At 43.7% G+C, this 14,545-nt stretch overlaps 1 protein-coding gene across 1 annotated transcript; it reads left to right on the top strand.

Moving 5' to 3' along the window:
- The first annotated feature begins 618 nt into the window (after window positions 1-618).
- Window positions 619-9,685, top strand: LOC310869722 (fascin-2-like). The gene is made up of 5 exons (XM_083780596.1): window positions 619-1,670; window positions 7,485-7,641; window positions 7,781-7,902; window positions 8,089-8,256; window positions 9,341-9,685. The coding sequence occupies exons 1-5, from the start codon at window positions 845-847 to the stop codon at window positions 9,544-9,546; spliced, it is 1,479 nt and encodes a 492-aa protein (XP_083636722.1). The 5' UTR covers window positions 619-844; the 3' UTR covers window positions 9,547-9,685.
- Window positions 9,686-14,545: the final 4,860 nt, after the last annotated feature.

The following is a 14,545-nucleotide window of genomic DNA, read 5'->3' as shown; positions in this document are numbered from 1 at the left end:
AATGAGATTCAAATCTTTGCACGCAAGATTTAGCTCTTGCAGGAACCCATGTGATTCAAGCAAAGCTTATTTAATGCCATTATTGACCTTTGGAAAACCCAATCAATATAGGACAAAACCTGTTTGATCAGGGAGTCCATGGAGGTGGACAAGCAGAGGGGAGCGACCAAATGTGGCTGTACTATCTGGACATTTTCCAATTAGGCTGTGGCTCGCCAGCAGATCAGACTGAGGATAATCCTTGGATTGGATCGAGTGGCTAGTAGTATACGGGTCCTTACGGGACCAAGATAATGTGAGTGAACGCCATGGGGACCCGTTGGTTTGACAAATGAGAGTGTCACCATGAGTTATAGGGGAATGAGGAAGTGGACGAGTAAGGAGGAGGGAAGGGCGTAGTGTGCAAAGTGGCGAGATGTGGAAGTGATAGCGAATGAAACTCTCACGAGTGTGAGAGGAGAGAGGCAGGAAGAGGGAGAGCTACTGTATGGTTGGAGAGCTGGTACGTGACGTCAGCGGCTTGTTGGATTGAGGTGCCGTGTCCTGCTGATTTTAATCCCATCTGATTAGGGAACTGAGAGCATGCCTGTGCCTGTGCAAACCATCAGGGGAAGAGAGAGAGAGGAGAGCTACACAGAGGAATACTGAGCGTTCCATTAAGGGAGATAAGTGGGGCTAATTTACAGCTTGAGAGACAAGAGGGGGGTGGGGGTGTCAAATATTTTGTCCTTTTTTTGACCCCGTTCCATGCACATTTTCCCCCTTTTGCCCTTCCCCTCGTTTGTCCGGAACAGTTTTCACTTCACTTTCACTTCCAATTTTGAAGTGAGGAACGGATCAAAGCATGCCCACAAACGGACTGAACAAAGCCCTGAAGCTGCAGTTTGGCCTCATCAACCATGAGAACCGCTATCTGACGGCAGAGGCCTTTGGCTTCAAGGTGAATGCCTCAGGCTCCAGCATGAAGAAGAAGCAGATCTGGTCACTAGAGCACAACGACCACGATGGACAGACGGTGTTCCTTCGCAGCCACCTGGGACGGTACCTGGGCTCAGACAAAGACGGGAAGGTCAGCTGCGGGGCAGAGAGGCCTGACGCCGACTGCCGCTTCCTCATCGTGGCACAGTCAGATGGTCGCTGGGCTCTCCAGTCAGAGAGCTACTTGCGCTACTTTGGTGGCTCTGCTGACTACCTGTCATGCTTCAGCCAAACCATCGGGGAGCCCGAGCTGTGGTCCGTTCACATGGCGCTGCATCCGCAGGCCAGCCTGCTCAGCATCACCCGCAAGCGCTACGCCCAACTGTCCAAGTCGGAGGGGGAGATGTCGGTGCAAGGCAACATTCCCTGGGGGGTGGCATCCCTGGTCACCTTGGTCTACATGGAGGGGAAGTACAGCCTGAAGACCTGCGATGGCCGCTTCCTCTGCAACGATGGCAAGCTGGTGAAGGAGAACGCTCCCGCCACCGCCTTCACCCTAGAGCTCAAATCTGGCAAGCTGGCCTTCAAGGACTGTAATGGGAAATACTTGACCCCAATTGGCCCCACCGGCACCCTGCGTTCCGGCCGATGTTCTAAGCCTGGAAAGGACGAGCAGTTTGATTTAGAGGAGAGTCATCCACAAGTTGTATTCCAGGCTACCAACAACAACAGATTTGTCTCCGTCAAGCAAGGTAATAACTAAGCCTACAGACATATGGGGAAAGTTGTGCTTTTTGTGAAATCACTTGTCCCTCTTGTGTTCCCGTAAGATGGAAGAGTTTAGTGTGGAGGATTAGATCATCACAAAAGTGATCGATTGGCACGTTACACCGCTTTTGTTTCAGCCCCTGTGGACAAAAGCGTGGCTTTCACAATGGGATACATTTTAAGACGTGTGGTTGAAGCATAAGTCCACCACTACCACTTTCCAACCTATCTTCATATAATAGATTCTAATGTTTATGATAAAATAGCACAATTTCTTCCTACTCGATCTGCCTCATAGGAGGGCTGTGGACAGTTCAGAAACCCGTCTTCCAGTGACATCATCATAATCGTTAGGCAGATTTTCTTTTAAACAAGATTATTTTTTAATATTCCGATTTGTATTATCATGAAAACGATGGCTTCCATTATCGCTTTGCAACTTTTCAGGAATAGAAAGCCTGCATTTTGATTAGCTTGGATTCGTCATCGATGATGTCAATGGAAGACGGCTTTCTGAACTGCCCACAGCCCTCCATTATTAAGTGAGGACCAATTATATGAAGAAAGGTTGAGGTCATTCTTTAATTGCTTTCAAATAATTGCTTTGACATTTTCACTCATGTTCTCAAAATGTTGTCTATTGCAGTATTGCAGTCTAGTACAAGAAAGTGGACCCCACAGCTCAAAAGGCCCTCTCCATTTTGACACATTTGTCAGTGTGGAGTTGAATTGCTGTTTGCGCTTATCAAAAACAGGGTGATCTCTTTTAGGAAGGTAGATATTACCAATCCCATATTCTTTGTCAAGCATTGTGTAATTTATCTCCACATAGCTTAAGAGACAAAGTGAAAGGTGTAAATAAAGTATTGAAGGCGACTGAGTCAGTAAACTACCTCAATGGTGTAATTTTATTTCTATGAAAGTCAAATGAGGGTTGCTAAACTTATTTTATGTCACGGGTCATGCAGGCGTACAACTCGTAGGCATCACTCAAGATCAGCTGCCTTTTCATGTACAAGTATAACGTATCCCCAACTCTACAGCAGAGGTGGCTGAAGCTTAATGGGTAGAGAGGCCGCCTGGTAATCAAAAGGTCACCTGTTCACTATGTTTCAAAGTGTCCCCGAGCCAGGGACAAATTAGCCATTGGGCCAGTGGGGCCATGGCCCAGGGGCCCTTGGCTCTCAGGGGCCCTTCGGGGAAATTGGACCGCGCAGTACTAGGTTTGACACCCTGAAAAGGGCTCCTGGGGCCCTTCATTGGCCATTGATTTTGTTAAATTTGTAAACAAGATGATAAAGAGTTATGTCTTAAAAAGACAAAAGGCCGCACACACTGATAGCCAAAGTGCCGATTATTTATTAGGATGCAGAGTAGGAACCAACGTTTCGGCAGATACAACTGCCTTCTTCAGGGTATATAAAACAAGATGATAAAAACCCGGAAAAACACAAAAATGTCACGCGCACGTGCGCTATAAGGGCACTGCAAAAGTTACGGGCCCAGGGGCCCTCGTGGGGGTTAATCTGTCCCTGCCCTGAGCGAGACACTTATCCCCCCCACCCACGTACCCCACCCCATCATAATCTGAGCAGCAATCAACTGGGTGAAGTAAATCAAATCAAACTAAATTGAATCACTCTAATAATCTGGTCATATCCACTGCTTCATCATACATTGTTTTTCTCATTTGCATTTAAGAAAGCTAATTGGACCCAACAGCTACAAACCAATGTAGCTGTTGGGATGGTGTATTTCTGGCAGTAGCTAGGACTGCTGAGACTGGATTATTATTTTTGCATACACTGTAAAAAAAAAAAAAAAAAAAAAGGGAAAAAAACCAATCCACAGAGTAGAGATGAAATAGTTTCCAGTAGATCTCATGCACTGAATGTGCATGATAACCTTCAGAAGTATACAGTACATTAGCACAAACACATTCTAGGGCTAAAATAGGATGGAAATGTGATTATGGATTCAACTTGTCACTCACAAACAACTGAAGAAGTATACACATCTCTTGCCAGCGTGCTCAATCCAGTCAGTGGCATGCCGCATGCTCGATGTATAGCCTAGCATTAAGCATAGCAGATTCGCAAAGTCACAGCACATCCAATTGTATTGTTCTGTGCTCTTTTCAATGCGTGAAAGCATTGTATGACAAAGTATAATCCTAGCTGTTGACAGTCATTCTGAGTCAGTAATTGTGGATAATGGGCTTTGTCATTTCCACTGTGTGTCCACTGAAGATTAAGTGGAGCAGAGCTGACTCCAATGCAGCTCTAATGGGGTGCCACTTCAGTACCACCAATGAGCATCAGACTTGCACCATTTTCTTTTACAAAGTAATACCTCTCAAACTTCATCCCCAAAGTGAGAGTGAAGTTGGTCTCTAAAATAAGTGGTTTCTACTATGAATAAGGTAAAAACCTGGATGGTAGTGGACTGTGGTCGTTAAGCCTGTGACAGAGCAGCTAAAATGGACCATATGTCCAAGGAGTCACCAGACAGATCAGTTACTAGGACCAGTGTGAGCCTGGAAGATCTGTGGTGTAGAACAAAACGGTAAATAGAAAGAATGATGGAGGGTAATAAATAGCAGGAATGATGGAGAATACCAGAGTTTGTTAAGCAGCAATTAGACCTTTTAAGGTTTTGAAATACAATTTTAATCATTGATTGTAAAACACAGGTTTACTGTGTCACTTGTAGGTCAATCTTCTTGCTTAATTTTTCCCTGGGTTTGGAGGACTAATACATTGTTTTTAGATTATCGTGTTTTTCCTTTCGGATGCTTCCTTTCTGTTTTTAAGGAACTATGTATTCGAAGCTGCTTAGAGAGGCCTGTAGTGCATATTTGCATTTCACCACAGAGGGAATTACAGTAAGAGAAGGAACAGAACAGGATGGGTGGAGGGGTGCATGAGGGGGATTAGTGTTGTAACAGGCTTAAGACAAAGGCTGAAGGATATTTCTGTGGCAACTAATTTCAACCACGGCAGACAGTGTTCATTTTATGAGGTCATGAATTTGCCACCTCTCAACACACCACCACAACACGAATACTACTGTAGTTTTTACACCGGTTGCAGTTAAGCAGTCTATAGTGATACGTTTTAATTCAATTTGGGATATTAATTTGGTGCATTAGCTTTTGGGTTTCTTCTTTCTTCTGGATAAATCATTCTCTCATATGAGCTGTGTATTAGAGCTGCATATCTGAGAGTGAAAAAGAGGGAACCTTCACCGCCCAGGAAGCAGGGATAGCTTAACACTTCAGTGAGGAGGTACAGCAGTAGTAAATTAATTCAGGCTTATGATGGTAGAGACTGCTGACGTGTTTTAGCCTGCTGGGGGATCGATCGTCAGGGCAATGAATCGAGAACGACTGAGGGATTGATTTTTATCCAATTCCATAGTGTCCTGTCGTTTTAATGGAACTATTTTGAGTATAATCGCTGTGTAATCAAAGCTCATTTAGCTTGGTGACTATTAACCACCACCTAGCTAATGAGCTCATGAGTTATTTAATTGTTGTCGTGATATGGGTTGGCTTTATAAAACAATCATGATACATGCTCATTGATAGTCATTGATAGTCAGTCGCATGGTTCTTTTGTCTGCTTTCTGTGGACTGTATGACTCAAAAGTTGAATATTATGTCCTGTCTATCAAATTCATGTCTCATAGATGTTATTATTCATTGTGTCTTTATACAGGGGTCCATGCATAGTTCCGACATCCCATTATTCTGACCATTAGGTAAGGTTAGTGTGAGGTTAGTGTGAGGTTAGGGTTATTTATAATGGGACGTTGGAATAATGGGACGTCGGAATAATAACATGGCACCCTTTACACCCAGGTTTGTGTTAGGTCAGCTGCACATCCCCAAACCAAATCAGATGGCTGTTGAATACAGAAATACCTGGAATAGAAACAGAGAAATCCATAAAGTAGTTCCTGTAAAAAAAAAGAAAGAATTACTTTAATTTGCAAACTGGTCACATTTTGAGCACCACAGGCTCCTCCGACTTGATAATTGAGAAAGGGTTGCTGCTCATCATGTATTCATGTATTAAATTTAAAGTTCTGTGAAAAGTTTCTTCTAACTGAAGGTGCTTGAGAAAAAAAGACAATGGTCAACAAAAAGGAAAGAAAAGAGACAAGACAAAAAAGACAACAATACAAAAAACTAAAGAACAAACAAAGCAAGGGACAAAAATAAATAAAAAAGTCTGCATTTTCTTATATACCAGTATTAAAGGTTACATTAATTGTCAGTAGTAGAATATTTGATTCCTCTGATACAAGACATACAACCCATAAAGGCAATATTGAAAGAAGACCAATGTATTAGAAGATATGTCATCATTTGTCATTGCAGTGGAAGCATCATTGTGTTCTCTGTGATAACATTGATAATTGATTAACTTATCTGCACTATAGACTACAGAACAGCATAGTGCAAAAGGGTCAACATACTACCGGTAACAACACAACATTGGCACCTGAAAGTGCAGAGTTGCAGCTTTTTTATGTGGAGCAACTACTGCCTATAAGGAGAGAGATGCAGCATTGCACATTGTACATAGCCTAACTGGAAGACTTGGTCATAATATTCCAATGTAACATCATGCTACTGTTTTTGTGGGCTGGCCTGCAGCCAGATGATCGTATAGTTTTTGATACCTATCACATCCCATGGGGGAACTTGGGTTTTCAGCTTCACCCAGCTGAGTGCAGCCCACAGAGGAGCACGTAGGGGGAGCAGTTAGGGGAAACTTCGACTCATTGCTGAGGGCTCGTGGAAACGTACCTGTGACCTCCGGGACTTCCGGACTCATAGGCGGGCTCAACAAAGGCAGCTACACACTGACACACTGTACGACTATTAAAGTGGTCGGGGGGCATCAGATCGTTAGCTGTCGCCTGTCTCCACCTTTACAATAAATCTCTGTAAAAGAATACCAACACTCACGGAACTGTCCTTTATTTAAGGCACATTCATTCATATATAAGTTGGCATGGTATGCTACAGGGCAGACAGCGTTTCAACACCAACCTTCATCAGTGTTGTTTCAGCGATGCGCCTATCTCTTAATTGTATGGGCTTGAACATCCAGTGATGACACTGACAACGCACACTGTTTTGTTTAGGACACGCCTGAACCGCCTTTACCACACCGACTGAATGTCTATGCATAAATTAGGAAGAAATGCCCTCCTTCGTAGCCCTTTTTTTCTTCTTTTTCTTCAAATTGTAAGCATGACATTGTATCAAATTCTTACAGAAATAATACAACCCTTTGTTCTTATATTCTCTCCCACAACTCCCTTCCACCCCTCCCCAACCGTCACACCATCCTTCCCCCACAGGCCAGACATACAAACAACAATATATATACAACCTAAAGTTGGGTACATAATGTAAAAAAAGAAAATTACATTCAAGGAAATAATTCCGTATCGCTTTTTTTTTAATCACAGAATTGTTACCACCCACCCCTAACCCAAACAGAATTAGAACGTTACCAGACTTATCAGTAGGCAGAGATCTCTGAAAGTCTGCATGGCTACACCAGACTAGTATGTCCAGTGTATTATAAATATGCTTCGCCAACAGGCTAGCCTTCCACCTGGCTCCAGGCTAGCCTTCAAGTCCTGGTGTATTTAAATGTCATTGTCCCTGGTCACTATGGCAATGCCTGATACTTGTAAATGCCATTTGTCTTCATTTCGTCTGTTGGAACATGAAATAGTTGCTTAGCAGCTGTCTCTTTATTTCCAATTTTGCTCAGGTGTGAGCATCTCAGCCAACCAGGACATGGAGACAGACATGGAGACTTTCCAGATGGAGATTGACAAGGAAAGCAAGAAGTGCATGTTCAGAACTAATGGCGGGTCCTACTGGACTCTTGTCTCTCACGGAGAGATTCAATCAACTGCTACAGACAAGTGAGTTGCCCTTAATGGTCAGCTTGACTGACATTTACTTTGCATAGACATTTTCTTATTTCTTACTAACCTGGCTTTTTCTCACACCTCTTTGAACTCTGTATTATCCCTGTTCCTCCATCCACCTCTTTGTGTCCAGGGAGAGAAACACAATGTTTGACATTGAATGGCGAGGTCGCAGGGTGTCACTAAAGGCCAGCAACGGGAAATATGTAACAACGAAAAAGAACGGTCAGCTCTCAGCTGTCAGCGACACAGTGGGTGAGTGCTCAAAAGACCAATTCCCTTCCAGTCTATGTAATACATAATACTATGTAACACAGTGGGTGAGTGCTCAAAAGACCAATGCCCCTCCAGTCCATGTAATCATCTTTCAAATCAGCCAATGTTGAGGGACCGTGGGTGGATGAATCATTTTCACTCTGTGTTTATGTGTGGCTTTTGCAGGTGGCGACGAACTCTTTCTGATGAAACTCATCAACCGGCCAATGCTGATCCTGCGCGGAGAGAATGGCTTTGTGTGTCACCACAAGAGCGCCAACACACTGGATTGCAACCGATCCGTCTATGACATTTTCTCATTGTTCTTCAGTGATGGCGCTTATCACATACAAAGTGAGTGTTTTTCTTATAGTCCCGTGCATGCTTGTATGGGCATATCAATCATTGATATGCTCTCTTAGGACCCTAACAGTCATTTTGTTTTCATTCGCCCTACACATCCCACCCAACACTCCCTGCTGATACCTGCCGCCCCAGCTCGTAGGAGTACGTGCAGTGACCAATATCACGGGGATGGGGAGTATACGATATGATATGATAGTACTTAATTGTCAGTTTGCACTGAAATTTGTCTTCCGGGCCTTGTATGCAACACATATTCACTGATCTGACATAACACAGACAACGGAAAATAAAATAAAATTACATAATGTAAAAACATATAAGGCAAGAGCAATGTCCACAGCTCAGTCTAGTCCTTTCCAAACTCCTGATTAAGCCTCAAAGTCGACTGATGGAAAAAGGACCTTCAGTCTGACCGTGGCTTATTGTATGCTGGAACACCATATCTCCTTCCTGAAGGCAGCAGCCTACACTCTCCATACAAACATTGGCTAGCATTTGAGGTGCTATTCCTTGCTAACCCTGTTATCATACGTGGATGTATAGCGTGAAGTGTTGTCCAACAATCTTTGAACAAATGTTCAGTTGTTGCAGCAATTGTGACTTTAAGGCTACAGACAAACATCCATACCAGGTGGTACTACAGTACTGAAGAACATACATACAACAATACTCAGAACACTCAGAAGTGAAAAACAAAAGAAGAATCCTTCTACTAGCATCAAAAGATATTAAACGGCGAAGGAAATAGATTATTTGCTTTGCTTTTTTTACACACTGATTCAATCTGATCTTTCCACGACAAAATATGTTCTATTACTAGTACTCCTAGGTATGTATATTATGCACAAATATACCTGGTTGATCTGTTCACCATGAATAGTAATGGGGGATCTGTGTGTGGTTCACAAGAGGGTAATCCCTCCTTGACGCCATTGGTAAAACGTGAGCACTCGCACAGGCCAATTGTGTTCGTGCAGAGTGCAGACGCTCGACCAAGCCGGATGCACCACGATGGATTGTATTCTGTTTTTGTATCTAATGAATAACATGTATTCTCCTAATCTCTCTGCAGGTGTAAGTGGAAAGTTCTGGCACTTCTCCAATAGTGGCTTGGTGTGTTCAGACGGTGACAAGCCCGAGGACTTTTTCCTTGAGTTCCTGGAACACGGGCGTATCAGCATCAAAGGATCCAATGGCAAGTACCTCCGTGGAGATAAGGGGGGCACGTTGAAGGGTGACGGTGCCTATGTGGATTCATCGGCTCTTTGGGAGTACTGACCCCACCCACCACCACCACCACCAAGCCATGAGATGGAGTGGGTGGAGCATGGGAGGCGTGGGCAGACTCCACCCCAGATGATACAGACTAAGAGGGGAATGTTTCCACCCCGTCGTGTATCATTTAGCTTCTGTTCTGGGTGCCCATTTTGCTATTGCTCTTCTTTTTTTTCTATTTTTTCCCTTTTTTACCGGGATAGAATGTCAGAATTTAAAACTAGAAAATAGAAATCTATGTCAGTGTGTGTTTCTTGTGAAATCTATGTTTTAATGTTTTGTTCATGAAAGTGACAATGCCAACATCAGTGGACACAATGGGATGTTCAGTTTCACTCAGACTGTAAAGGCATATTGTTCAATCCTGTTTGAGCCACATCTCCTTAAAATTCACAGGGTTGTAGCCAGTATCAGAGCACAAGGAAAGTATAAGGAAACATTATGCAGGCTATATCCACTTAAAGCATCTGTTTTTGTATCAACCACTCAGCTTAACCACTCTAAAGCAGCACTATGTAGTTTGGGGTATCAGTGGCCATGTTGGACACAAGTAACATGGAAGCCAACGTCTTTCACTTCATTACCCAAGAGTCTCTGCAAGCATGTCCGTCAAGGACGCGCTGTGATTGGCTAGTATTCACTTTGACTGGCAGTTCTGCCTTGGTGCCTTGGCAAATGGCAGGGTGAAGGTCAATCACTATGCAGTCATTAATAGTAATGCATTAATGCAGTCTCTAGCAGGGACACCCTGAGTCTATAAATGTATGGAACTTATGGAAGGAAGATTTCTTATTGCTTAAACAACTTTATACTAACTTATAATTTTGTGGGACATAATAATGCTATATGTAGTTGTTAAAAAGTTACATAGTGCTGCTTTAACACTGGCCTTTATAATAAATGATTATGCCCTGCGATTAGTCATGATGAAATATAGAGCTTAAGTGGTTATGTATATACATCCTGTACCATGAGACGTTGTTCCCATAAATGATGTGTGATAATGCTCCTCAACCTTTAGTTTATGCCCAGTACATAACGTCAGTGAATACAGAAGTAGAAAAGCTTCTGTACAGCTTCATAGTGATATCATTGTAAAGAGAAGATTGTGTGCTAACTGTCCTCACACGAGACCGAGGGCCGGTGCCAAAGGTGTTTTTCTATTATATAGGGAGCCTTTTCACCCCTACGGTGTGTGTTTGTGTGTGTGTGTGGGTGGGACCTGGAAAACCACCAGGTGGTCACATCTACCAAGGGAATGATAGAGAAAGCCACCTCAACATTTCCCAACGCAGAAGTAGTCATCTCGGCACTGCTACACAGAGGCGATGTCGACTACAACTACATCGACGCAATCAACGCACAGACTTCCAAAATCTGTGCAAGGAAGCATAAGGTCCACTTCGCAGAACACCCAACCCTGCACAAAGGAAGCCTACACGACACGGTACACATCCGCAAGGCGGAAATCCCAGCATTTGCAAAGAGCCTGAAGGACACCGCACTCGACCGCGACTATCCTACAGACGCAACATCCTACAAACGCAACCAGCGCGGACAACATCCTACACCCAGAGCACAACGCACTGCATACACAGGACACTCTACTAGACATCACCCCTATCCACCAGGCAGACCCTCTCCTAGACACCCCTCCGCTCCAACCAGACCTCATACCACACTCCAGGGTAGCCCATCCACACCCCTGATGCCCACCCCCACCGCTCCACCCAGACCTCATGACATACACAGCTCACCCATACCACTGATGTCCATCCCATACACTCTCGCATCAGTCGCACCACCGCCCACTCTCCCCCTCCCTCACCAACCATACACATACGCACAGGCGATGACCAGAGCCATCCCCAACACACACAGCATCGAGCAGATGTTCAGGGATTTCTACTCAGCATGGGCCCAGGGCAGAACCCCTGGAATGTAAGAACAATGTGAACAATGGAGTACAAATCACTCACTATATCATCCTGGAATATACAAGGTTTGAGGTCGACTGCCCTTGGCATCAAGAGCAGAACCCCAGACTTTGCCAAAGAGATTGCAAACATAGACATCATTATTCTACAAGAGACATGGCACAGAGGGGATGGCCCCACTGGCTGTCCTACTGGCTACAGAGAACTTGTGGTACCATCTACAAAGCTGGCAGGAGTCACCCAGGGAAGGGACTCTGGAGGTATGCTAATATGGTACAAATCTGAACTAATCCACTCCATTAAGCTAGTCAAAACTGGAACTTCTTCCATCTGGCTAGAAATAAACAAGGAACTTACCACAACCGAAAAGAATGTATACCTGTGTGCTACCTACATCCCCCCAATTGAATCCCCTTACTTTACGGAGGACTTTTTCCCCACATTAGAAGAGGATATCAGCCGTTTCCAGGCACAAGGTCACATTGTAGTTTGTGGAGACCTAAATGCCAGAACAGGACATGGGCCTGACACCCTCAATACACAGGGAAACAAACACTTACCAGGAGGGGAAAACATCAGCTCCCCAACATGTCCCCCGAGATTCAACCACGACAAAACAACAAACAAACATGGGTCACAACTACTACAACTCTGTCGCTCACTGGGTCTGTACATCGTTAACGGTAGACTCCGAGGGGACTCCTTCGGTAGATATACATGCAGCTCATCCCTGGGAAACAGCACGGTAGATTACTTCATCACTGACATGAACCTGGCATCTCTCAGAGCTTTCACAGTCAGCCCGCAAACACCCCTGTCGGACCACAACAGAACCACGGCCTATCTAAACAGATCAACACACAGACACAAAGAACAAACGCCAAACAAACTACACAATATAAGAAAACGCTACAAATGGAAGGAACACAGCGCAGAAGCCTTCCAAAATGCTATTAGACAAAAACAAGTCCAATCACAACTGGACCAGTTCCTAGAAAAAACCTTTGAAGAAAACAGTGAAAGTGTAAACAGGGCAGTAGAAGGCCTCAATTATATATTCGAAATTACAGCCTCACTAGCAAACCTAAAAGTATCAAACAAGAAAGCCAGAAAAAAATGTGAGAATGACAAATGGTACGATAATGACTGCAAGAATCTCAGGAAAAAATTAAGGAAACTATCAAACCAAAAACACAGAGACCCAGACAACCACAACACACGTCTCCAATATGGGGAAACACTGAAACAATACAAGAACACAGTAAGAGAAAAAAGAGACCAACACGTTAGAAACCAACTGCAAGATATTGAGGATTCCATACAGACAAACAGCTTCTGGGAAAACTGGAACAGACTTAATAAGCTAAAACAGGACGAACTACCCATCCAAAATGGAGATATATGGGTAAACCATTTTTCTAGCCTCTTTGGCCCAATCGAGAAGAACAAAGAACAAAAACAAATAAAAGATAAACTACAAAACCTAGAGTCAGCCATAAAAGACTACCAGAATCCACTAGATTCCCAAATCAACCTAAAAGAACTACAAGACAAAATAAAAACACTTAAAACAAAGAAGGCCTGTGGGGCAGACGGAATTCTAAATGAAATGATAAAATTCACCGACCTCAAATTCCAACTGGCCATATTAAAACTCCTAAATATCGTGCTCAGCTCTGGGATTTTCCCCAGCACATGGAATCAAGGGCTGATAACGCCACTCCACAAAAGTGGAGACAAATATGACCCAAATAACTACCGCGGGATTTGTGTAAACAGCAACCTCGGAAAGATACTCTGCATGATCCTCAACCACAGAATTCTAAATTTCCTGACAGAAAGCAATGTCCTGAGCAAATCACAAATTGGCTTTCTACCAAAATATCGCACAACAGACCACATTTACACTCTCAACACCCTAATTGACAACCAAATAAACAAAAACAAAAGCAAATTATTCTCCTGCTTTGTCGACTTCAAAAAAGCATTCGATTCAATTTGGCATGAGGGTCTGATGTACAAACTGTTGGAAAGTGGCATTGGGGGGAAAACCTATGACATCATAAAATCAATGTACACTAACAACAAATGCGCAGTCAAAATAGGCGAAAAGCACACAGACTTTTTCCCCCAAAGCCGTGGAGTTAGACAGGGATGCAGCCTGAGTCCAACACTCTTCAACATATATATCAACGAATTAGCAAAAACGCTAGAACAATCTACAGCTCCAGGCATCCTCTTGGCAAACACAGAAATCAAATGCTTACTTTACGCAGATGACCTGCTGCTGCTGTCCCCAACCAAGGAAGGACTACAGCAGCAACTCGATCTCCTAGACAAATTCTCCCAGACATGGGCCCTGACAGTGAACCTAACCAAGACTAAAATCATGATATTTCAAAAAAGGCCCAGCCGCCAAAACCACCAATTTTTCCTAAATACAATCCCACTAGAACAAACTAAAAACTATACCTACCTTGGCCTAAACATCAGCAGCACAGGGAACTACAACCAAGCTGTAAAGGACCTGAGAGACAAGGCAAGAAGGGCATTCTATGCCATCAAAAGAAACATCAAAATAGACATCCCAATTAAAACATGGCTTAAAATACTGGACTCTGTGATAGAACCAATTTCCCTCTATGGTTGCGAGATCTGGGGACCATTAGCAAACCATGACCTTGAAAAATGGGATAAACACCAAACCGAGACCCTACACACAGAATTCTGCAAATCCATTCTCCGTACCCAGCGAAAAACACCAAATAATGCATGCAGGGCAGAATTAGGACGATACCCACTCATAATCAAAATAAAAAAGAGAGCACTTAAGTTCTACAACCACCTAAAAGAAAGTGACCTAGATGCACTCCATAACAAGGCACTCACACACAGTGAAACTCTAGAGAGATGCCCCCTCAGCCAGCTGGCCCTGGAACTCCGGGCACAAACACAAACAGAGCCACGAGATAGAAAACCCATTGGACTAAACCAAATTATAAAACAGCAAAAGGAAAACTATCTGACACACTGGAAAGTGGCAACACAAAAGCAGAGTAAACTAG

This window comes from Protomyctophum parallelum (genome assembly GCF_964188405.1).
Source record: "Protomyctophum parallelum genome assembly, chromosome: 13".
NCBI classification, from domain to species: Eukaryota; Metazoa; Chordata; class Actinopteri; order Myctophiformes; family Myctophidae; genus Protomyctophum; species Protomyctophum parallelum.
Note: the sequence above shows the minus strand (reverse complement) of the source record. Positions and strands in the feature narration are given on the sequence as shown.

Bases quoted from the DNA above. Each gene is read 5' to 3' on its own strand.
- LOC310869722 (XM_083780596.1), top strand. From the start codon at position 845: ATGCCCACAAACGGACTGAACAAAGCCCTGAAGCTGCAGTTTGGCCTC. The intron at 7,642-7,780 runs GTGAGTTGCCCT...CTTTGTGTCCAG, and splicing joins CAATCAACTGCTACAGACAA to GGAGAGAAACACAATGTTTG. The intron at 8,257-9,340 runs GTGAGTGTTTTT...ATCTCTCTGCAG, and splicing joins TGGCGCTTATCACATACAAA to GTGTAAGTGGAAAGTTCTGG.